The sequence below is a fragment of the Ylistrum balloti genome, unplaced genomic scaffold (genome assembly GCF_031769215.1).
Source record: "Ylistrum balloti isolate Yb309-2 unplaced genomic scaffold, AGI_CSIRO_Ybal_v1 Utg371040, whole genome shotgun sequence".
Lineage (NCBI taxonomy): Eukaryota > Metazoa > Mollusca > Bivalvia > Pectinida > Pectinidae > Ylistrum > Ylistrum balloti.
In genome coordinates, this window is record NW_026782576.1 from 515,882 (window position 1) to 540,053 (window position 24,172).

The 24,172-nt window shown below is 36.4% G+C and overlaps 1 protein-coding gene across 1 annotated transcript in view; it reads left to right on the forward strand.

Moving 5' to 3' along the window:
• The window catches only part of LOC132560262 (arf-GAP with Rho-GAP domain, ANK repeat and PH domain-containing protein 1-like), a 96,771-nt gene that overhangs the window by 48,234 nt on the left and 24,365 nt on the right, over positions 1–24,172 (forward strand). Inside the window, exons 19-29 of the mRNA XM_060224924.1 lie at positions 7,703–7,743; positions 8,026–8,053; positions 8,266–8,300; positions 8,696–8,768; positions 9,736–9,797; positions 10,616–10,683; positions 12,504–12,560; positions 21,817–21,928; positions 22,180–22,269; positions 22,890–22,946; positions 23,301–23,349. Coding sequence (XP_060080907.1) covers positions 7,703–7,743; positions 8,026–8,053; positions 8,266–8,300; positions 8,696–8,768; positions 9,736–9,797; positions 10,616–10,683; positions 12,504–12,560; positions 21,817–21,928; positions 22,180–22,269; positions 22,890–22,946; positions 23,301–23,349 — 672 coding nt within the window. The remainder of the gene's footprint in view (positions 1–7,702; positions 7,744–8,025; positions 8,054–8,265; positions 8,301–8,695; positions 8,769–9,735; positions 9,798–10,615; positions 10,684–12,503; positions 12,561–21,816; positions 21,929–22,179; positions 22,270–22,889; positions 22,947–23,300; positions 23,350–24,172) is intronic.

Sequence of the window (24,172 nt, forward strand, 5' to 3'; positions counted from 1 at the left end):
ACCAATTTATATAATGGTCACTGTAAATTTTTAGATATCAAAAAAAGAAAAAAAGGAAAAATTGTGCAACATCAGCTAGAAATATATATAGACAGTAGATTTAATTGTCAATTTCAATTAAATAAGATACTGTAAATTTGTTCGTATAATAAACATTTGCCATTGTTAGGGTTATCATTTTCATGCCCGCCATGTTGGATTACCTCCCTTCACATAGCCATATTTATAGTCGTCAGTCATATATGATAGATTGAAGATAAAAACAACACTGATCACTTATGTTGGTATGCACTTGATACAAACACAGTTGCTTGTCATATAACAAAGTTGTTCAAATTCCTTATCATCATCACTGTTAAAGAAGGACGCTGGATCAAAGTCTGCCTCTGCAGTTTTCTCGTGGTCATGGTAAAAGAGGGTGTAATCATCCTCCATGGCAACAACAGAGGGTTCACTATCGCATGTAGAAACAGTCTCATCTGTTTACAGAATGTTGTAATTGCTGCTGTCTAACAGGATGGAGATGGAACACTTCAGGAACGAGTTGACAATGATCTTAGAGTCGAGGTTATCCCATGCATTGCATTAATGATCCACTGGCAAATGTCAGTCAGCTTAGGTTTTTAGGCTAAATGTACTCAGTACGCATAGCCTATTGCTACGGCCTTTCAGACAAAATTTACCGATCCTGGCCTTCTCATTGGCTGAAATATCGAAAAGAGTTAGAGCCCTCTAGCGGCAATTTTCTGCGTAAATAATGCCGTGATCTTTCAAATCGCTATTTTAAAAGCATCCAAAATTAGTTTATTTTTTTTAATAACAATACGATTACTATATATTTCAAAAAAGAAGCACAGTGTGGTTGAACTATTGATAAATTTTGAACAATATATTTTATGGAATTCTTGACATGACGTAAGCGTACAGAACACTGTACGTGCGAGTTGATGAGAAGCTAGTCTGGGGGCTTGGTTTGAATTATCAACTAACAGCACTTATAAACAAACAAAACTTACAAACAGAACATCAGTTTTGTTTTAATCCTTGTCGTGGCAAGATCGTCTTAATATATAACATCACTTTACCTCAGTAGACGTCACCGAATTGGACTGTTCGTCCCACGCGCACACCCGCAGATATGACACTTTTTTCAGGTTTTTCACACCCACCACCATGACACTTTTTCAAGTTTTTGAAGATAAAAAGTTTGTGCTTCGTAGGCAAGGTACAATTGGTGCTCATGATTTATGAATAATATATTTTTAATACTGTACTGATCATGATGTTGACTCTGTTATAACTTATATTTTTTGTCTTTTAGTTTTATTTGATGAAGGTTGATTGTGCTGATTTCTCTAGGTTTGTTAATGTGTATCAAAGTTCCTTAAATTGAAAATATTTCTTCAAACAAAGCGCGTATAAAAAAACCAAAATATTGATGTTTATAATTATCAATTAACTAGAACGAAATATTTCCATAACATATTTATTCATTTAGCATCTCATGGTGACATTGTCCAATGCATTGGAGATCAGAAATAGTAGTAGCTATAGTGAAAATATTGTAAATTTTGTATATATATGGAAGTCTGGTTTAATCTCAAAGAACTATGTCTTTATAGACATAATTACTGCAAGAAAAGTCTAACCATGATACTTCTAGGAAGATAGGCATGTAAATACATTTAATGTAATTACTTACACTTTAATCTATCTGAAATGCTGTGTACACCTTATCTACTTTCCTCAACTACAACTTTAATTATAATAAGTAAGGACTATTACTTTGCAATACATTCAAAATACAGAAGTAGGTATAAAGTCCTTTCGATTTGTCTAAATCCACAAATTGATAGGATAGTAATTGCAACATCTTGGGTACTTTATACCACTAGAAATGTGTTGTCTACCAGATACTTTCTGATCTAAGCTGCCTGCTGCTTTTTATATTGTATAGATGATATGTAAGTTATAGTGTATGTTAGGGTGTAATTTCCCTATTTTAGACCTTGACCTTACATAAACATGTTTTTTCCTGATAAGAAAGTGATTGATTTATTGAGGTTTTAAAAGTACAGACAGGGCGTGAGATTTATACCAATGTCATTGTCAACATCATTTTACTGAAGTCAACTGATCAAGAAAGATCTGGAGTTATACTGGAGACCTTATCACTGTGTTTAGGCCAGCACCGTTGTGTTTTTATATAATGGAATATCTGAAGTCATTTGTGGAGGCAGTAAGGATTAGTCAAAAGTTAAAAGTATAAAAGGTCCGTCAATTGGTGTACGGTAGTTATACATTACAGTTATATTGGGATGTTGTAACACATGTATAATAAGTATTTGTATATCAAGATCATACATGGAGGATTCAATATGACAACAGGAATGTGAGATGGGGAAAAAGAAACACGTAAAGAGTTAACAGAGGACCCGTTATCCGGCTGGATTTAATGGTTTAATGTACCGACTTCAGATCTGTTTAGATGCTAGGACGTTAAGATAAGGATACAAGTCCTGGTGACACACAAACACTCCTTAGATATACCAGGTATCATTGTAACACATTACAGGTTTGTACAGTTGTTCGTAGATCTCTATAAATACCGTGGTGAAATCTGAGGGTTTTGTTGTAATACAAAGCTTTACGTATCCACCTGAATGTATCAGCGGAACAGGTTGGAGACAGATTCCATGTCTGTACCTAATGTTCCTCTGACATGCTAAGATCATATGAACTCTTGTCTACCCCTTATGTAGAGGTCCCTACAACAACAGTTTATACCGACTGTTAACTCCCATCTCTCCCATTTATCTAGTTTACGTAGATGTTTTCACAAGTTTTATTTCTGCTGGCCTCATTTTACATATTCAGCACAAAATGCATCAACAGCCATGGAGAAAATGTTCAGTCTGTTTGTTTACATGAGTTGTAGGCTATGAATACAAAATAAAACAGTACCTACTTGTATGCTGCCTTCCAAAAATACTTTCACACAATATTGTGACTTGTTTGTACAATAATTAAGGTCATGGAAAAATTGAAAAAAAGAATGGTTAAGCTTGTGAGAAAATGAAAACTGTGGTAATGTCTTGAAAATAATTAGTTGGTAAGAACTTAAAATACATGTATGTACTTAAAAAAAACCTTTCTTTGGTAACATGGAGGGACAAGGGAGGGACTTCTAGAATGTCAAAAAATGCTGAAAATTTTAGTCATGCCATTCAGTAAAGTTGTGCTCATTGTAAAATATACCAAACTTATGAATAAACAATTACACAGTACAAATAATCCCTCCTTAAATGGTTTTCTTCAGTAATTGATAGAAATTCTGAAAACATATCAGATCTTAAAAATGTCACAGTATCTGTAGCAAATACAGCAATGCTGATACCAGCCGAACACCCTTCCTCAACAGACCATATTGTTATACAAGCCATACACCCATACACCCTGCCACAGACCTCATTGTCATACCATCCAAACAACCTTCCTCAACAGACCATATTGTCATACAAGCCATACACCCTTCCTCAACAGACCATATTGTTATACAAGCCATATATCCATACACCCTGCCACAGACCATATTGTCATACCATTCCAACACCCTTCCTCAACAGACCATATTGTCATACCATCCAAACACCTTTCCTCAACAGACCATATTGTTATACAAGCCATACACCCATACACCCTGCCACAGACCTCATTGTCATACCATCCAAACACCCTTCCTCAACAGACCATATTACAAGCCATACACCCATACACCCTGCCACAGACCATATTGTCATACCATCCAAACACCCTTCCTCAACAGACCATATTGTCATACCATCCAAACACCTTTCCTCAACAGACCATATTGTTATACAAGCCATACACCCATACACCCTGCCACAGACCATATTGTCATACCAGCCAAACACCCTTCCTCAACAGACCATATTGTCATACAAGCCATACACCCATACACCCTGCCACAGACCATATTGTCATACCAGCCAAACACCCTTCCTCAACAGATCATATCGTCATACAAGCCATACACCCATACACCCTGCCACAGACCATATTGTCATACCATCCAAACACCCTTCCTCAACAGACCATATTGTCATACCATCCAAACACCCTTCCTCAACAGACCATATTGTCATACAAGCCATACACCCATACACCCTGCCACAGACCATATTGTCATACCAGCCAAACACCCTTCCTCAACAGATCATATCGTCATACAAGCCATACACCCATACACCCTGCCACAGACCATATTGTCATACCAGCCAAACACCCTTCCTCAACAGACCATATTGTCATACCATCCAAACACCCTTCCTCAACAGACCATATTGTCATACAAGCCATACACCCATACACCCTGCCACAGACCATATTGTCATACCAGCCAAACACCCTTCCTCAACAGACCATATTGTCATACCATCCAAACACCCTTCCTCAACAGACCATATTGTTATACAAGCCATACACCCATACACCCTGCCACAGACCATATTGTCATACCATCCCAACACCCTTCCTCAACAGACCATATTGTCATACCATCCAAACACCCTTCCTCAACAGACCATATTGTCATACAAGCCATACACCCATACACCCTGCCACAGACCATATTGTCATACCAGCCAAACACCCTTCCTCAACAGACCATATTGTCATACCATCCAAACACCCTTCCTCCAAAGACCATATTGTCATAAAAGTCATACACCCAGCGACAGACCAGATTGTCATACCAACCAAACACTCTTCCCCCAAAGACCATATTGTCATACCAGCCAAACACCTATCCAAAGATATTATTTTCACCTACCCCTACACTGCTAATGATATCATTAAAGTTAGCCCTGGTGTGACACTGTCCAGAACAATGTCTGGTGTTGCCTACTGGCTAAGGGACAGTCTGATTGGTCATGCCCACTACCTGAGTGGATGTTTTGGATAAAGCTGCTCAGTGTGGTTTTGCTAGGCAGGACATATGGGCTGGGACAGTGTGACGGCAGATGATAACCAGATAGGGCTGTATCAGTATTGTGTGGCCCTTAACAGGTGTAGTCAGGTGTATCTTGTATCACATTTTGTCATGAAGGTTCATTCATAAACTCATACCTATATACCTGTGTTTATTGTTGTCTGACCAAGCTTTCTGGAACTCGTTAAATCAGTAGGGTATCGTTATAGTGTATTGGGTCGATGTTACCTGTTCTTATGCACCTGTATATGGAGATCCATGCATGGACTGACGAACCAGAAAACAGGATACCTATCTAGGAGAAGGGAAAACAGTGTTCTGAGACACCCCAACAAGTCTTCACAGATAATCTCATACAGCAATTATAATGGGAACCAGGATATTTATTAATGGCTGAAAACACAGTTTTTATCACATTTTCATGAACTTTGAATATTTTGTTCAAGAAAATCATTTATGCTATTTTTTCATTGGACAGATTGTCTGTGATGGAGGATTAGAAAATCTTTTTGATAAACTTATGGTCATTTTTGAATTTTGGGAAGTATATTCAACTACTTAAGGTGATTTGTGTCATATGTTTAACACTCTCTGAAGGACGATACACTACTGGGAGGAAGGAAGGAAGCAATGGTGATTGACCTTGATATAGTGACGATATATTGATAGGAAGTAAATTCTCTCTAGTCAGATAGATAAAATTATTTCTGATTTGAGTAAGGATGTTGATAAGTCCCAAGGAAGATAATTAGTCTACATGTCTTACTATTTTACACTGAGTGTAAATAATATTCAGGTGTGAGATTTCCTTTGGATGTATGTAGGAGATTGTTGTCTCATTCTGTGTTCTCACCGGAAATTAACTGATCATTTAAGGCAAACAAGTTATAAAGGAGAATGAAAACTGCTCAACGAATATCAAAAGGTTTGTACAGTTGTTATTGTATCACTATGCTGTGTGGATGTGTATCAGACATTTTAAATATATAATCGAATCTTTCATTACGTTTTACAAGCCAGGGATTGGAGAACTTGGCTACATTATTATAATTTATGAGTGGGTTAAACAGTTTTCTTTATTTGATTCAGCAATTAGTCAATTCATTGTAATATTGAAAATTCATATTTTTATTTTTTTTCTGTGTTTTGAAGAGATAGTTTGTCTTAAGTTGAATTCTTGAGATGTTGTGTGGTAAGGTCACATGAAAAGTGACAAACATGTTACAGGGATGAGTTGTTGTCATCTTTGTTGTTATCCAGTGTATTGTCAGGAGAAAACTTGTAATCATTGATTTGCTGTTCTTGTCTGTCTTCAATATTCATCCTTAAGTATGAGAGATATGATTAAAAAATGTTCTGAATGAAATTCTTGTAAAATGACATGACTTCAGTAAATATATTTTCAGCTCTGTTATATAAGTTTCGACCCTGTGATATGCTTCAGTTGAATTGCTGAATCCAACAACTTGACATTTAATTCAGTATGAATTTTAAACGTTTTAAGTGGGTCAGTAGGGATGTGTAACAGAAAGGTCAACATGTTTTTTAATTGTATACCTGTTCTTGTTTACTCTGAAAAGCAGAAATGACTCAGTTGAGTAGGTTGGTTGAAACCTGTCCAAATTTACAGTAATGTGTTCAGTATATCATGGGGTAGTGTTATATCAGGTCATCAGAATGTTGACACACCATAGATTTATAGATTTTATAATTGTTTATTTTGTGAAGTAGACATAATTTCTTTACATGTAAGAAACCCGAATGTTTTTGTAACAAACACTATAGCTACTTCCAGGAATTCTAAAAGTAGATAATGAGTTAAATGAAAATTTTCATAAAGTATAGGAATTTGTATAGCGATAAAATGAAGTACTTCTATTCAAACCAAGTGTATATACAAACTACCTGTCTATTTAGACCACCTGACTATACAGACACATTCACGTACAAATTACCTGTCTATTCAGACCACCTGACTTTACAGACCACCTTCAAAATTCAGGCCCTTAGTGTCACTGACAAGTTCTAGTAGGATGAAAATACTGTATGTTGTGGTGTTATTCATTATAAGACTCTGCTGTATCTAAGTTTATATTCGATTGTGTGTCTTATTTACAGTGATTGATAATATGTAGGTCACTGTCTGATTTCGGTATCAACAATTTATGTGGTTTTTCCAGAGTTATGGCCATTAAACTTTAAAAATTTTAATTGAAATTTTCACAAAAATGGTAAGACCAAAGTTGGCGAGCCATGCCTAGCGCCTGCAGTTAGAATATTAAAAGATGCTCTGCAGGCAGAATTTGGTTTCAGATTCTTTATCACAGATTTTGCAGGCAGGAACTTAGTTGTATTTCACAAGTCATGAATACACCTCTTAAGAAAGCAATGACACTGGTCAGTTGATAGGGGTGTAAGTTATATCTAGTTAAAATTTGATTGGATAATGAATAGATTGTGGTCATTCAATGATGTTTTGAGATCATTTTATCACTGCATGAACTCATTGTTTATCTTGTCATTACTTAACAAAGCCAATAATAGGCCTGGTTAGTCAATAGGGATGGTTGTTGAATCTTACTGTATTTTGATTGGATATGATTATAATATGATCACTTATTAATATTTTGAGATCCTGAGATTATTTCACTTCATAAACTCACTATTCATTATTATTTCATTATTTTGTAGCCTTCAGCATAGCTAAGGCAGCTGGCCAGAGACTACAGATGGTAAGTAGACATTCTGTTTTGTACTGACCACTGTCCAGCAGCACTATTGGTAAACTTCCTTGATTGATAGAATTTGTTATGTGACATTCTGTAACAAAATTTCATTCAAGGCAGAGTCAAGATTGAGTTAATGCAGAATGTCAGCCAGATAAATGTCCAAGAACAAATATGAGTTATAGATTCTATTTCTCATACATGATCTTGTTAAAAATGCATTACTCATTAAATGTTTAGGTCACATTTTCTACTGTTGTTGATCTAACTTCTATCTTGTGATTTCAGGAGCTGCTGTACCAGAATGGTGGCGATTGTAAGTATTCTGAGAACACTTGTCTGTTTGTAAAGTTGGAAGTAAATTATGTTGTATTGAACACATATCGAGTAGCAATACCTTCAGTCATAAACAGATGTTACTTTATATATGATATATATCAAACTGACTAATTGGTATGAGGAATTTGATGGTTCACTTCTATAGGAAATGACATACTCATAACAAGTGTTTGTTGTCCTACTTTTCAGTATCATCAGCCCGACTCTATGATGAACCAGATAAGGTAAGAGTAAAATTGTGACTATTTTTGTTAAATGTCTTTATTAAGGAGTCATCTTATAGAACAGAATCTCCCTCTATATCAAAATGAGAACACTTCCAATTCTGATGGCGGAAAAAGTATAAAACTCCCGTCATCTGTTAATGTCACATTCTGTTTATAATCATGATTTTTGCTGACTGAAAACCATATCTCCCTCTGGTATGATTGATAATAGAATCTCTTATATTATAGTTTAAAATTTTATTTTCTCTAAAGCATCAAAGTAATTCATGACATAAATTATCTAGATAAATGTTCAATGATAAATTTCTGTTAAAATCAAATTATTAATGATAGCTAAGCTGGAAGTTTATACCAACTGAATGTAGATTACTGATATTTGTCTCTCTCCTCAGGCCAGGGAATCCAGGATCAGATCTGATGTGCGCACACAAGGGTTCCTGATGAAGACTGGTTCTGATAAAAAAGGTCAGTATGTATACTGAAGGATATTTTCTAGCTGGAAAGTGTTTTGGGAGTAGGGGTTATGAGGGTAAGGATGAAGTGATGGTTATGAGGATGGGAGTGGAGTTGGAGTTATGAGGGTGGGGGTGGAATGGAGTAGGGGTTATGAGGGTAAGGATGAAGTGATGGTTATGAGGATGGGAGTGGGGTTGGAGTTATGAGGGTGGGGGTGGAATGGAGTAGGGTTTATGAGGGTAAGGATGAAGTGATGGTTATGAGGATGGGAGTGGGGTTGGAGTTATGAGGGTGGGGGTGGAATGGAGTAGGGTTTATGAGGGTAAGGATGAAGTGATGGTTATGAGGATGGTAGTGAAGTTGGAGTTATGAGGGTGGGAGTGGAGTTGGAGTTATGAGGGTGGGGTGGAATGGAGTAGGGGTTATGAGGGTAAGGATGAAGTGATGGTTATGAGGAGTGGGGTTGGAGTTAAGTGATGGTTATGTAAGGATGAAGTGATGGTTATGAGGATGGTAGTGAAGTTGGAGTTATGAGGGTGGGAGTGGAGTTGGAGTTATGAGGGTGGGGTGGAATGGAGGGTGGGGGTGGAATGGAGTAGGAGTTATGAGGGTAAGGATGAAGTGATGGTTATGAGGATTGGAGTGGAGTTGGAGGTATGAGGGTGGGAGTGGAGTTGGAGTTATGAGGGTGGGGGTGGAATGGAGTAGGGGTTATGAGGGTGGGGGTGGAATGGAGTAGGAGTTATGAGGGTAAGGATGAAGTGGGGGTTATGAGGATGGGGGTGGAGTTAGGGTTGAAGTGGATTGGAGTGGGGTTAAGATGGACAAGGTGGAGATGGGGGGAGGTTATAAGGATGAGAATATCTTCTGATGAAAGAAATTTTTTAAATGTGTAATTGTTTAATTATATAAGATTATAGTCAGTTTGCTTTCTGTAGGAGGCCACTTATGCATTATTTTCTGATATTGTTTTCAGTTTTCCTGAAACGGTTTTGTGTGCTGGAGCATGGCTGTATGCGATACTTCACAAATGAAAAAGTAGGTCACAGCAGTTCTTTACTTTATCTTACATTTTAAAGATAATACTTTTTCATTATGAAATATTTTTTCTCTTATTGTTCATTAAGAAAAGTTTATTATTGACTTTTTGGCACACCTCCCTTAAGGATACATGAGCTTATATTGTGTTGCAGCATCTATCTGTCCATCTGCATTTTTGCACCATTCATACTTCTCAATAACCAAAAATGAATTTGGTTTTGTAGCATGCCTGTGTGTTGTGGAACACAGTTTGCTCAAATGGATGACCTTGAACCTCTTTCAATGTCTCAGGGGTCAAATGTGTAAAGAATTTAGAATTTATTTTGAGAAATGATAGTCCTGGTACACAGTATTTGTGTAGTAATATACTTAAAGACCAAGCATCAGGTTTGCAGAAATTAGGATAATAAGCTAAAAGTCTTCTCTGTAACTAAAGGAAAGGTAAGTAATACATGCCCATTGAGCCTCTTGTCATAATAGCAAGGAGTTGTGTCAGACACATTGTCAATAGCCAGGAGTTGGATTTAGCACATTGTCACAATAGGCAGGAGTTGGATCAGACACATTGTCAATAGGCAGGAGTTGGATCAGACACATTGTCACAATAGGCAGGAGTTGGATCAGACACATTGTCAATAGGCAGGAGTTGGATCAGACACATTGTCACAATAGCCAGATGTTAGATTACGCTAGTGCAAATATATTGTATGACTTGTGAGACTAAACTAAGAAAACTGTACTAGATAGACAAGCTTATGCTATGGTAGCAGAATGGAAGTCCCATCTGAAGTAACCTAGTTGTGTTTGTTTTTTAGAGTGGGACAGCGAATGGTGTCATCGATCATGAAAGCATGCTGTGTGTCCAGGCTACTCCTACTGACCGGTGAGTTCTTTATCTATCCATGAGTCCCCTTATTTTCCATACCTTTCCCCAACAACAGTGCAGTCAATTGTTAAGATTTAACTCTTAAGCTTTAAGTTCTTGATGGGTGCACATAACTTATTTTTCCTTTATTCTGTACATGTGTTGATAATGAGTGAAGTATCACATCAAATTTTATATGTTATTTTTAGCCTATCATCATCAGATGGTGGCTATGCAAATCCCCCAACGTCTTTGATCTGTAGTCCGTCAGTCTGTTCATCCATTTACAGTTTTTGTTATCACTGTTTCTTGCCAAGTACTAGATGGATCTTTCTCAAATTTCACATGTGGGTTCCCCATGGTCCCCAGTTGTACCCATTTGATTTTTAAAGTGATAACAAAAAAAAAAGGCCTGACAGGCAGCCATCTTGGATTTTTTCACTATTTCTGGAAAAGTACTGGATGGATCTCTCAAACAATTTATACAAGGTCCCCCTTAGCTTTTAGTTGTGTCCATTAAATTTAGGACTGGACAGAAAAACATAATGGTTGACAGGCAGCCATCTTAGATTTTGACTTGAAAGTTTCTTATCACTATTTCTTGAGAACTACAGCATAGATCTTTTCTCAGAGGTCATGTGTAGGATTTCCTTGATCCCTACTTGATTTTGGAACTGATCAGAAAAACAAAATGGCAGACATGCCACCATCTTGGATTTCACATAATAAAGATTGTTATCCCTATTTCTTAGAAGTACTGAATGGATCTCTCTCAAATTTCATGCATATATCCATTTGGTCTCTACTAGTGCCTGTTTGATTTTGGTACTTATGAGAAGAAACAAAATTACTTCCAGGTGGCCATTTTGGATTTGGCAGGTAAAGATTATCATCACTATTTCTGCAAAGGAATGTTGAAATTCCTTATCACTTATCATTCAAGGAAAAAGATCCGACTCTCAAAGAGCAAATAAAGATCAAACAATGGTGGGCGCCAAGATCCCTCTTGGATCGCTTGTTTACAAAGTATTTTCTTCGAATAAAGTAAATCAGTCTATCAGATAATAGCAGGAAATAGAAAAATCATGTTTTGTGTCCAAAAAAGTGTGTTTGTATTTAATATAATTATAAACCATCACAAAGATTTTGAACCTGATTTATTTGTTCTTTATGCTGAATTCAGTATACTTTTAATTACCCAGATAAATATATGTATAAGGTCATTTTGAGAGAGCAATGAGACATAGGTTGATGTATGAGTTTGTGTAAGATTTATGAAACAAATCTTTGTTTTTGGCTAGCTGAATTTTTTTTAAAAAATGTAATATTTTTTTTAGGTTTCAGATTTTTCTGTCATACGATAAAATTTGTTTTGAAAATTTACTAAAGAAATGCTTTTTCATGTCATTCCACGGTCACTTTCTGATACAGAATTGTCTGATTTCATTATCACTTCTTGTGTCACAATTAATCTGAGGAGCTCCAGTGATCGATGTACAAGTTATTTCCATGAGTGTTTTTGGGACTTTATCATTAAAAACAGTGGGTGCTACAATGTAATATTTCAGTGTATCCAGAAATTCTTCAAGTTCTATCAAAATAGGTGTACAGGACTGAGGACTTTCACATGTATTTATCAGTGGAGGTCACTTACTGAATGTTAAATGGAAATTGTGTGATAAAAATGGAAGTATATATGATGAGAAGATTGTGGCCAGTGAAACATACTGAGCCATGACTGGGTGAGAACTGTCTTGTACTACAGAGTATACTATAACCAGTATCATAATTCTGGGGGTCCGAGTTGTATATTGACTGTGTTTGGTTATGTACCCTAGGTCGATACTGAGTATCAAGGCTCCCCTTATAAACCAAAAAATGGAGATTACCAACAGGTGAGGTCTTGTACCACTATGTACTAGCTCTTGACCAGCCTGTCCTCCCATTCTTTTCTGCTGCTGCTACAATACATAAAAATATCTTAGCATAATAATTCTACACATTTTACCATATTTATTCAATTTAATTCCTTCATGGTCTTAACATTAAAACTAAAAAAAGGCTAGAGGAAGAAGTAGAAAAATTGAATGTACTTGTAAAACATATAATCAGAGTAAACATTTAGGTATTACATTCAGTTTCCTGTGTTCAGGACAAGATTTATTATTTAGTTTTGATTGAATTCTTGGTAAACATTACGAAAGAGGTGTTCAATAGAATAAATATGGTATTCTTTAATATCTGTATGTATATACATCTGTGTGTGTAAACATGTATTCCATTATTGTGTTATCAAATCTCAGAAAAGGGGGGGGGAATGGTAGATGGTGTCTCAGAATGACATTTAATCCACTAAATCTATTGTGTTATTCAGGGCAATATTTGTTTTCCTTTAGAGGAAAAAATCCCTAGGTGCTTTAATCACTGTTGTTTCATTATCCTAAAAAAAATTGAAACAGAAAGGTTATAAATGTGGTCTGTTCAAAATTTTATCCCTAGTTTTGGTCATTCATGAAAGGTCAAGGTCACTGTTTAAAATATTTTTTCTGTCAAGACCCAAACTTCAAATGGAACCTTGGTTTGATCCTTAAGGTTGTAATATTATTGTGAAAGGTCAAGGTCACTATGTCTATCATAAGTCATGTTTAATTTGGGCTTGGCCTGTCAAAAACTAAGGTTACTATCGTCAAACATTGAATTTCACAGAATGAATAACTTCATAAAGTTCTAACTTGGTGTGTAGATTTTACTGTAGGAAGTTCAAACATGACGTGTAAGTTTTACTGAAGCTTGGTGTGTAGGTTTTACTGAAGCTTGGTGTGTAGGTTTTACTGAAGCTCGGTGTGTAGGTTTTACTGAAGCTTGGTGTGTAGGTTTTACTTAGCTTGGTGTGTAGGTTTTACTGAAGCTTGGTGTGTAGGTTTTACTGAAGCTTGGTGTGTAGGTTTTACTGAAGCTTGGTGTGTAGGTTTTACTGAAGCTTGGTGTGTAAGTTTTATAGAAGCTTGGTGTGTAGGTTTTACTGAAGCTTGGTGTGTAGGTTTTACTGAAGCTTGGTGTGTAGGTTTTACTGAAGCTTGGTGTGTAGGTTTTACTGAAGCTTGGTGTGTAGGTTTTACTGAAGCTTGGTGTGTAGGTTTTACTGAAGCTTGGTGTGTAGGTTTTACTTGGTGTGTAGGAAGCTTGGTGTGTAGGTTTTACTGAAGCTTGGTGTGTAGGTTTTACTGAAGCTTGGTGTGTAGGTTTTACTGAAGCTTGGTGTGTAGGTTTTACTGAAGCTTGGTGTGTAGGTTTTACTGAAGCTTGGTGTGTAGGTTTTACTGAAGCTTGGTGTGTAGGTTTTACCGAAGCTTGGTGTGTAGGTTTTACTGAAGCTTGGTGTGTGTTTTACTGAAGCTTGGTGTGTAGGTTTTACTGAAGCTTGGTGTGTAGGTTTTACTGAAGCTTGGTGTGTAGGTTTTACTGAAGATTGGTGTGTAGGTTTTACTGAAGCTTGGTGTGTAGGTTTTACTGAAGCTTGGTGTGTAGGTTTTACTGAAGCTTGGTGTGTAGGTTTTTACTGAAGCTTGGTGTGTAGGTTTTACTGAAGCTTGGTGTGTGTGAAGCTTGGTGTGTAGGTTTTACTGAAGCTTGGTGTGTAGGTTTTACTGAAGCTTGGTGTGTAGGTTTTACTGAAGCTTGGTGTGTAGGTTTTACTGAAGCTTGGTGTGTAGGTTTTACTGAAGCTTGGTGTGTAGGTTTTACTGAAGCTTGGTGTGTAGGTTTTACTGAAGCTTGGTGTGTAGGTTTTACTGAAGCTTGGTGTGTAGGTTTTACTGAAGCTTGGTGTGTAGGTTTTACTGAAGCTTGGTGTGTAGGTTTTACTGAAGCTTGGTGTGTAAGTTTTACTGAAGCTTGGTGTGTAGGCTTGGTGTGTAGGTTTTACTGAAGCTTGGTGTGTGTAGGTTTTACTGAAGCTTGGTGTGTAGGTTTTACTGAAGCTTGGTGTGTAGGTTTTACTGAAGCTTGGTGTGTAGGTTTTACTGAAGCTTGGTGTGTAGGTTTTACTGAAGCTTGGTGTGTAGGTTTTACTGAAGCTTGGTGTGTAGGTTTTACTGAAGCTTGGTGTGTAGGTTTTACTGAAGCTTGGTGTGTAGGTTTTACTGAAGCTTGGTGTGTAGGTTTTACTGAAGCTTGGTGTGTAGGTTTTACTGAAGCTAAGTGTGTAGGTTTTACTGAAGCTTGGTGTGTAGGTTTTTACTTGGTGTGTGAAGCTTGGTGTGTAGGTTTTACTGAAGCTAAGTGTGCAGGTTTACTGAAGCTTGGTGTGTAGGTTTTACTGAAGCTTGGTGTGTAGGTTTTACTGAAGCTTGGTGTGTAGGTTTTACTGAAGCTTGGTGTGTAGGTTTTACTGAAGCTTGGTGTGTAGGTTTTACTGAAGCTTGGTGTGTAGGTTTTACTGAAGCTTGGTGTGTAGGTTTTACTGAAGCTTGGTGTGTAGGTTTTACTGAAGCTTGGTGTGTAGGTTTTACTGAAGCTTGGTGTGTAGGTTTTACTGAAGCTTGGTGTGTAGGTTTTACTGAAGCTTGGTGTGTAGGTTTTACTGAAGCTTGGTGTGTAGGTTTTTACTGAAGCTTGGTGTGTAGGTTTTACTGAAGCTTGGTGTGAAGCTTGGTGTGTAGGTTTTAGCTTGGTGTGTAGGTTTTACTGAAGAAGCTTGGTGTGTAGGTTTTACTGAAGCTTGGTGTGTGTGAAGCTTGGTGTGTAGGTTTTACTGAAGCTTGGTGTGTAGGTTTTACTGAAGCTTGGTGTGTAGGTTTTACTGAAGCTTGGTGTGTAGGTTTTACTGAAGCTTGGTGTGTAGGTTTTACTGAAGCTTGGTGTGTAGGTTTTACTGAAGCTTGGTGTGTAGGTTTTACTGAAGCTTGGTGTGTAGGTTTTACTGAAGCTTGGTGTGTAGGTTTTACTGAAGCTTGGTGTGTAGGTTTTACTGAAGCTAAGTGTGTAGGTTTTACTGAAGATTGATGTGTAGGTTTTACTGAAGATTGGTGTGTAGGTTTTACTGAAGCTTGGTGTGTAGGTTTTACTGAAGCTTGGTGTGTAGGTTTTACTGAAGCTTGGTGTGTTAAGTTTTATAGAAGCTTGGTGTGTAGGTTTTACTGAAGCTTGGTGTGTAGGTTTTACTGAAGCTAAGTGTGTAGGTTTTACTGAAGCTTGGTGTGTAGGTTTTACTGAAGCTTGGTGTGTAGGTTTTACTGAAGCTTGGTGTGTAGGTTTTACTGAAGCTTGGTGTGTAGGTTTTACTGAAGCTTGGTGTGTAGGTTTTACTGAAGCTTGGTGTGTAGGTTTTACTGAAGCTTGGTGTGTAGGTTTTACTGAAGCTTGGTGTGTAGGTTTTACTGAAGCTTGGTGTGTAGGTTTTACTGAAGCTTGGTGTGTAGGTTTTACTTGGTGTGTGAAGCTTGGTGTGTAGGTTTTACTAGAAGCTTGGTGTGTAGGTTTTACTGAAGCTGGTGTGTGTGTAGGTTTTACTGAAGCTTGGTGTGTAGGTTTTACTGAAGCTTGGTGTGTAGGTTTTACTGAAGCTTGGTGTGTAGGTTTTACTGAAGCTTGGTGTGTAGGTTTTACTGAAGCTTGGTGTGTAGGTTTTACTGAAGCTTGGTGTGTAGGTTTTACTGAAGCTTGGTGTGTAGGTTTTACTGAAGCTTGGTGTGTAGGTTTTACTGAAGATTGGTGTGTAGGTTTTACTGAAGCTTGGTGTGTAGGTTTTACTGAAGCTTGGTGTGTAGGTTTTACTGAAGCTTGGTGTGTAGGTTTTACTGAAGCTTGGTGTGTAGGTTTTACTGAAGCTTGGTGTGTAGGTTTTACTGAAGCTTGGTGTGTAGGTTTTACTGAAGCTTGGTGTGTAGGTTTTACTGAAGCTTGGTGTGTAGGTTTTATAGAAGCTTGGTGTGTAGGTTTTACTGAAGCTCGGTGTGTAGGTTTTACTGAAGCTTGGTGTGTTAAGTTTTATAGAAGCTTGGTGTGTAGGTTTTACTGAAGCTAAGTGTGTAGGTTTTACTGAAGCTTGGTGTGTAGGTTTTACTGAAGCTTGGTGTGTAGGTTTTACTGAAGCTCGGTGTGTGAAGCTTGGTGTGTAGGTTTTACTGAAGCTTGGTGTGTAGGTTTTACTGAAGCTTGGTGTGTAGGTTTTACTGAAGCTTGGTGTGAAGCTTGGTGTGTAGGTTTTACTGAAGCTTGGTGTGTAGGTTTTACTGAAGCTTGGTGTGTAGGTTTTACTGAAGCTTGGTGTGTAGGTTTTACTGAAGCTAAGTGTGTAGGTTTTACTGAAGATTGGTGTGTAGGTTTTACTGAAGCTTGGTGTGTAGGTTTTACTGAAGCTTGGTGTGTAGGTTTTACTGAAGCTTGGTGTGTAGGTTTTACTGAAGCTTGGTGTGTAGGTTTTACTGAAGCTTGGTGTGTAGGTTTTACTGAAGCTTGGTGTGTAGGTTTTACTGAAGCTTGGTGTGTAGGTTTTACTGAAGCTTGGTGTGTAGGTTTTACTGAAGCTTGGTGTGTAGGTTTTACTGAAGCTTGGTGTGTAGGTTTTACTGAAGCTTGGTGTGTAGGTTTTACTGAAGCTTGGTGTGTGTAGGCTTGGTGTGTAGGTTTTACTGAAGCTTGGTGTGTAAGTTTTACTGAAGCTTGGTGTGTAAGTTTTACTGAAGCTAAGTGTGTAGGTTTTACTGAAGCTTGGTGTGTAGGTTTACTGAAGATTGGTGTGTAGGTTTTACTGAAGCTTGGTGTGTAGGTGGTTGTAGGTTTTACTGAAGCTTGGTGTGTAGGTTTTACTGAAGCTTGGTGTGTAGGTTTTACTGAAGCTTGGTGTGTAGGTTTTACTGAAGCTCGGTGTGTAGGTTTTACTGAAGATTGGTGTGTAGGTTTTACTGAAGCTTGGTGTGTAGGTTTTACTGAAGCTTGGTGTGTAGGTTTTACTGAAGCTTGGTGTGTAGGTTTACTGAAGCTTGGTGTGTAGGTTTTACTGAAGCTTGGTGTGTAGGTTTTACTGAAGCTTGGTGTGTAGGTTTTACTGAAGCTTGGTGTGTAGGTTTTATAGAAGCTTGGTGTGTAGGTTTTATAGAAGCTTGGTGTGTAGGTTTTATAGAAGCTTGGTGTGTAGGTTTTACTGAAGCTTGGTGTGTAGGTTTTACTGAAGCTTGGTGTGTAGGTTTTACTGAAGCTTGGTGTGTAGGTTTTACTGAAGCTTGGTGTGTAGGTTTTACTGAAGCTTGGTGTGTAGGTTTTACTGAAGCTTGGTGTGTAGGTTTTATAGAAGCTTGGTGTGTAGGTTTTATAGAAGCTTGGTGTGTAGGTTTTACTGAAGCTTGGTGTGTAGGTTTTACTGAAGCTTGGTGTGTAGGTTTTACTGAAGCTTGGTGTGTAGGTTTTACTGAAGCTTGGTGTGTAGGTTTTACTGAAGCTTGGTGTGTAGGTTTTACTGAAGCTCGGTGTGTAGGTTTTACTTAAGCTCGGTGTGTAGGTTTTACTGAAGCTCGGTGTGTAGGTTTTACTTAAGCTTGGTGTGAAGGTTTTGGTCTTGTTAACAAGGACAGGTTACGTAATGATACAATGGTCTCACCTTTATGGCGATAATATCGGCAGCAACAACAGCATTGTCAGCATTTTACTTTTGAATCTTGTGTTTAGATCTGTTACTCATTAAGAACAAATACTACTTCCAACATCAAACAGGCAATATAGCTACCTTTAAGTATGGGCATTGGAACCCACCAAATAAACGTATTTTGTATTTTGAAAGGGAAGAGATTACCGACAAAATATTGAATTTGAGTTTCTTTATCAAAGGTCACAGTCACTTTCTAAAAATAGAATTGCTCTTGATGCTTTGTCCAGGGACATTAAGAAAAATGTCACTGTATAAAAACACCCAGTGTTGAAATTATAGTGAATGTAACAAGATTAACAGCTGTTATGTCACAAATATATTGTTTATCACCTTTACTTACACATGTTACCAGATTAACAGTAAAAAAAATCAAAATAAACCTAAATCTGCCATATTTATTATATAGATCCTATACAAACCATTTTATTCATTAATCATCTGTTTTAACGAGGCATTATATCGGTAAATTAACCTTGTTTCATTTTGTATAAGCTTATTTTCTCATTGTTATCAGTGTACATATATACTTAAAATTAGAATTTGATATAGTATTTGCTAAGTTGATATCATTTATCAATTTTCGAAGTTAGAATAGAAAAGAAGAAAAAAAAAAAAAATTTGGTATTATTTCGAGTGAGAAAATGTAAGACCATACATCAGAAGGAATGATATTGTAGTAGATATACAGCAGTACAATGGGAAGACAGGTATGGTGAGAGGCTAGTATTGTGTTGTATGGTAATGGATCCCACTGTGTACTGTTGTGGGCATACCATCATATATATCCCCCAAATGGCATGCTGTATGTTTTCATTTCAGTCTCCAAGGTATATTGTTGTAATGTTCTTATTGATATTTATTTGTATTTATCAATAAACAAGTGCGGATCCAGATTTTGAATTTAAGAATTTTACTTATAAAATTTTTGTATTTAAGTTGTATCTCCTCTACCACTTTTTCACATGTACATTAGTTTATTGTAAACATTTTATGTGACAATCATTACTCTTTGTCTATTACAATATTGAAGTTGATATCTTCACAAATAGTAGACACAGTTATCAGACTGATTAGGGACTTTTTAATCTGCTGGATCCTCAACTTAACCTTCCACCATTTGTATCGTAATACTTTCTTCTTTCTAAAGGTTACTATTTTTAAGTATCTAATCATTGACAATCTGTTGTCAGCATGACTAATGTAGACTGGTGAGGTCTGTGTTTGATAATGATAAATTACGATTTGAATCTGACCGTTGTAGATTGGTGATATTTTGTGGTAAATACAGTTTTCACCATGGATCTTCGTAAACACCATAGAAAATGGCACACTCTCTGAACACTTGTTACAGGCTATTCCATCAGTCAATGCACTCCTTACAAACTCTTGTCCAATCAATGAACATCTTGTTAATTACAAGTTAATTGATAAGTCTTTGTACCAGACACTTCCTGTAATCAGTGCACTCCTTATAAACTGTTTGTCTGATCAAGGAACAATTTCGCTTTAATTGAGATTTGAACTAATGCTGATGATCTACATTTTATTGGACATAATTTAAGTTCACTGTCATGCCCCAGAATTCTTCAGAATAATCATTGCATGCCTTCCCATGATTCTTTTCCAGTCCTCACACAATCACACCACTGCGATGATAAAATGACATTTTCCTTTAGACTGCTTTAGACTTCTGACAAATGTTTTGAACTTTTCCATTGATCGGTGCTCTGAATGTGAAGACAGTTGATACTGTGATTAACTGATTGCCAAATGTAGAGCCTACAGGCACAACAAAATTTTGGTGATTACAAATCAGGAATGATGAATCATCTTGATTTGAGGATGATGGCCGTTATCATGTGTCGATCCTTACTGGCCTTAGTAGATCTGGGGTTACAATAATAACACATTGTCGAGTTTTGACCTCGTATGTTAAGGGGGCGGGTGGGTTAATACCCTAAGGTGTGGTATATGTTTCCTCATTAGATTGAACTGATCATATGAACTTACCAGGAAGTCACATGATATTACTGTTCAGCGATTATGAATAATTGTAGGATGTACCCTATTTCAGACTACATATAGAAACAGTGGTTGGGTTATAGCAAAGTCACTTGAGGGTCAAATTGCTATATTGTCCAGGGACAAGCTACATGATTATAGTTTTTTGATGCTGGTAATTAAAAAAATGTCACTTTTTAAATATTTACTTATTGATTGACAAGTGCCTAATTTGGTGTGTTCAGACACTAGAGCATGCTGGGATGTCACTAAAGCATGCTGTTTCTTTTAGGTCTGATGACAGCATCATTGCACTGTGGATATGTTTTTTTTAGCTGTCCTTGTCCTCTGATTATACAACATAGCTCCATATTTTTTTTCTCAAAGCATGCTACCTTTATTGTCTGTAATGTATCTACTGTATGTTGTACCATGTACTTAATATAGTCACCTCTACTCACTGCAGAACAGTTATTTATTTTTTTAAATATTTCAAGTACCCGTATAGCTTCATTATTGTCATTATATAAATATCAATAACATGCATATAGATTATTCTTTTACTTGTGTAAATCAGTTTTATTTTCATTTATATGTTTGTAGGAGGCATTTCTTTTTATGAAAGTAAATTTCTGTGTGGTTATGTTTAATTTAACAATTGAATTTTTCCAGTAATAAGCCCATGCTTGGTGATAAGCCCACCAATTTATATTACTGTTCAATATAACCACCAACAAAAATAATTTCATTGTCTTAAATGACATTAATCAATACCTGATATTTGAGCTAAAGGTATTGTGTTGGCCCTATGGCCATATCACAGGATAAGTTTATATCCTTATTAAATGTGTTTGGATTTCAGTGACATGACAGAACAGAAAGATCAGGGGTGTGGGTGCTGTAAATGTACCAAAGAAAAACGGGAAAAGACGTATAGGGATTAGTAGAAAGAAAAATGTGAAAATGATGTTGCTCTGTCAATAGATATTGGCTCGTCTGGCAAGGGTGTACTGGTGAAAGCCTATAGTAATCCTTATGATCTGGATAATTGTCTAACTTTGTGATTTATTTTATGAGTTACCACAAGAATTTTTATTTTTGAAAGTTGCTACAATTTGGTTTTAATTTATTTGATATGTGGTATGAATTAATCTCAACAGCCAGAGATTTCTGTCGGTTAGGAATCATTATGTTTACTTATGTGTAGGTTAGGCCATGCAGGTGGATACTTGTGTTTGAAAACATTTGAGTGAATGACAAGTATAAATCCAACAAGGAATGATATGCAATCTTTCCTTGATTGTTCTTTCAATTCATGATATGCTTGGTACATCTAAGGTTGTATTTATTTGTTTTATATGATGAATATGTTATTCATATAAAACCAACTTTGAAATGTTGTGGTGTAGTTAATACAACTGAGAGAAAAATATATTACTGTGATGAAACAAGACGAAAAATCAATTATCCTTTACATATGATGTTTGACCTGTGACCTTTTGTAGATACCCTGAGGCGTTTGAACTGAGTACTTCTTCGTCTACGGGGAATCGCGTATATCTGTTTGCCGCAGCCTCTCCTGAAGAGAAGATGACATGGATGAGGAAAATATCGGAGGTATATATATATATATATTTTAATTTCCTGAAACATCATGTAAATAGTTTGAAATGTTTTTCAAGGATAGTTCATGGATTTTTCTAGCAAGTTTCTTTTATGTCTAATGTAAGTTGGTTGTTGTCAAGTTCGACTTGTTTTGGATTTTTTATAGATTTTTAACTCTTTTGGGCCAAAATCTACAATCAGATATATGTTTACAAACTTATAACCAGTTGTACTTAAATACATTTTCCTTGGATCCTTTCTAGCTGATCTGTCCAATACCGTTGATAGAAGATGTGCGACAGCAGGATTTCTCCCTGGCAGGAAAATTTTATATGAAAGAAGGGTTATCTTCCGTAAGTACATCAGTAAATGGTTACTGACAACATGCATCCATAAAATAAATCATTTATAACTCGATAAAGCCTTGTGGAAAAAAAACAAAGCCAAAGAAACGAAATAATTGACATAAAAATACAGCCATTGAGCTCTAGCTGTACATTTTGTTATATACCAAATATACCTTGTACATGTATATTACTCTATTCTATTTCACCAGTGATACAACACCTTGGTATATGTATCTTCCTCTATTCTATTTCACCAGTGATACAACACCTTGTGTATGTATCATCCTCTATTCTATTTCACCAGTGATACAACACCTTGGTATATATATCTTCCTCTATTCTATTTCACCAGTGATACAACACCTTGTATATGTATTGTCCTCTATTCTATTTCACCAGTGATACAACACCTTGGTATATGTATCTTCCTCTATTCTATTTCACCAGTGATACAACACCTTGGTATATGTATCTTCCTCTATTTAATTTCACCAGTGATACAACACTGATATCTGGTGAAAGATACATATACCAAGGTGTTGTATTACTTAAAAACAGTTACACCACATACCTTAAATTGCTCATTAGGAAAACCCAGAGAATACTGTTGGATTTTCTCTTTGCAGACCTGGTATGAGACCTGGGTTATGATCAACAAAAAGGTTGTGTTATATACAGACATGGTAGGTAGTGTCATAACATAACCTGCATTCGTCTATCAAACTTTAGAAAAATGAATTCTGTCCCAATTCAAAATAATCAGTAAAAATATAGCAAAATAATGTCATTATCTCGAGGGAAAAAATTGAGAGATTGAAGAACTTGTCATTATTAAAAAAGAAAACAAAATCTGGAATTGAAGAACCTGCCATTTTAAATGTTTTTTCACCCCTGGCAAAAGTTATTTGACATATGTTAATTTAAGACTGTAACCATCATATACTCTGTGCCAGTAGTACAGACAGCCTGAGTACTTGTGATAACTAACTGGGTAGCCAGTTTTCAATGCCATCAATGATAGTCTTGTTTGTTCCCAGGATATGAAGCTAACAGATGATGTAGACCTCAGAAAAGCTGTTAATATCAGTAAGTAAATACTGCTACAGTCTTAAGTTGTACACTTAGGATAACAGTTCAGACAGTGTCCTAAATAACAATTAACTAACACACATGTTAAATATTATCTTGTGTAAAAGCTTAATTGATGGAAAGGCAAGAAACCATTAAGAATTCAGAAATTTTCCTTTTATATTATGAGTGATAACTGAATTTAGTTTGTGAACCATTCAATTGTTGGTTCATGGGAACATACACAGGGTAAGGGATTAACAATAACTTTTAAAACAAAATTAGATATGTTTACATTGTGTGGTAACCTTATCAACCTGGAGTGGTTAGAAGATGTTGAAAACTTTTTCTTCATATAAGGCAAATTATTTTTTCAAAGTTCAGCAAATTCTTTTTAATTACTAAAATACCAAGATCATGATATGAACTGATGCTGGTGTGAAAGAATGTAAAGTTCTTTGTTCAAATGAATGACCTTGACCCACTTTCAAGATCAAGGGGCCATATGTGTTAACATTTGTAAACGTCTGAATAACCAAGAGGCCCATGGTAATGATAATCAGTTAAAGTAACTTGATTGGTTAAAGGGTAATGAATTTCACTCAAATTAATAACAGTGACCTACTTAGAAGGTCCGATGTGTTATAAATATTTAAATGACTCTATGGTAACCAATAGGCCTAGGATCATATTTAGACTATAGTTTATTAGGCTTTCAATGTCACATGTATCATATGTAATAAAAGTTTTAATTACTGTAAAATCATATATTTTTGTTTGGCTAAGATATGGTGGTTTTGCAAAATTCACATTTCCAGTGTCACTTGCTTTTGTGAATAAA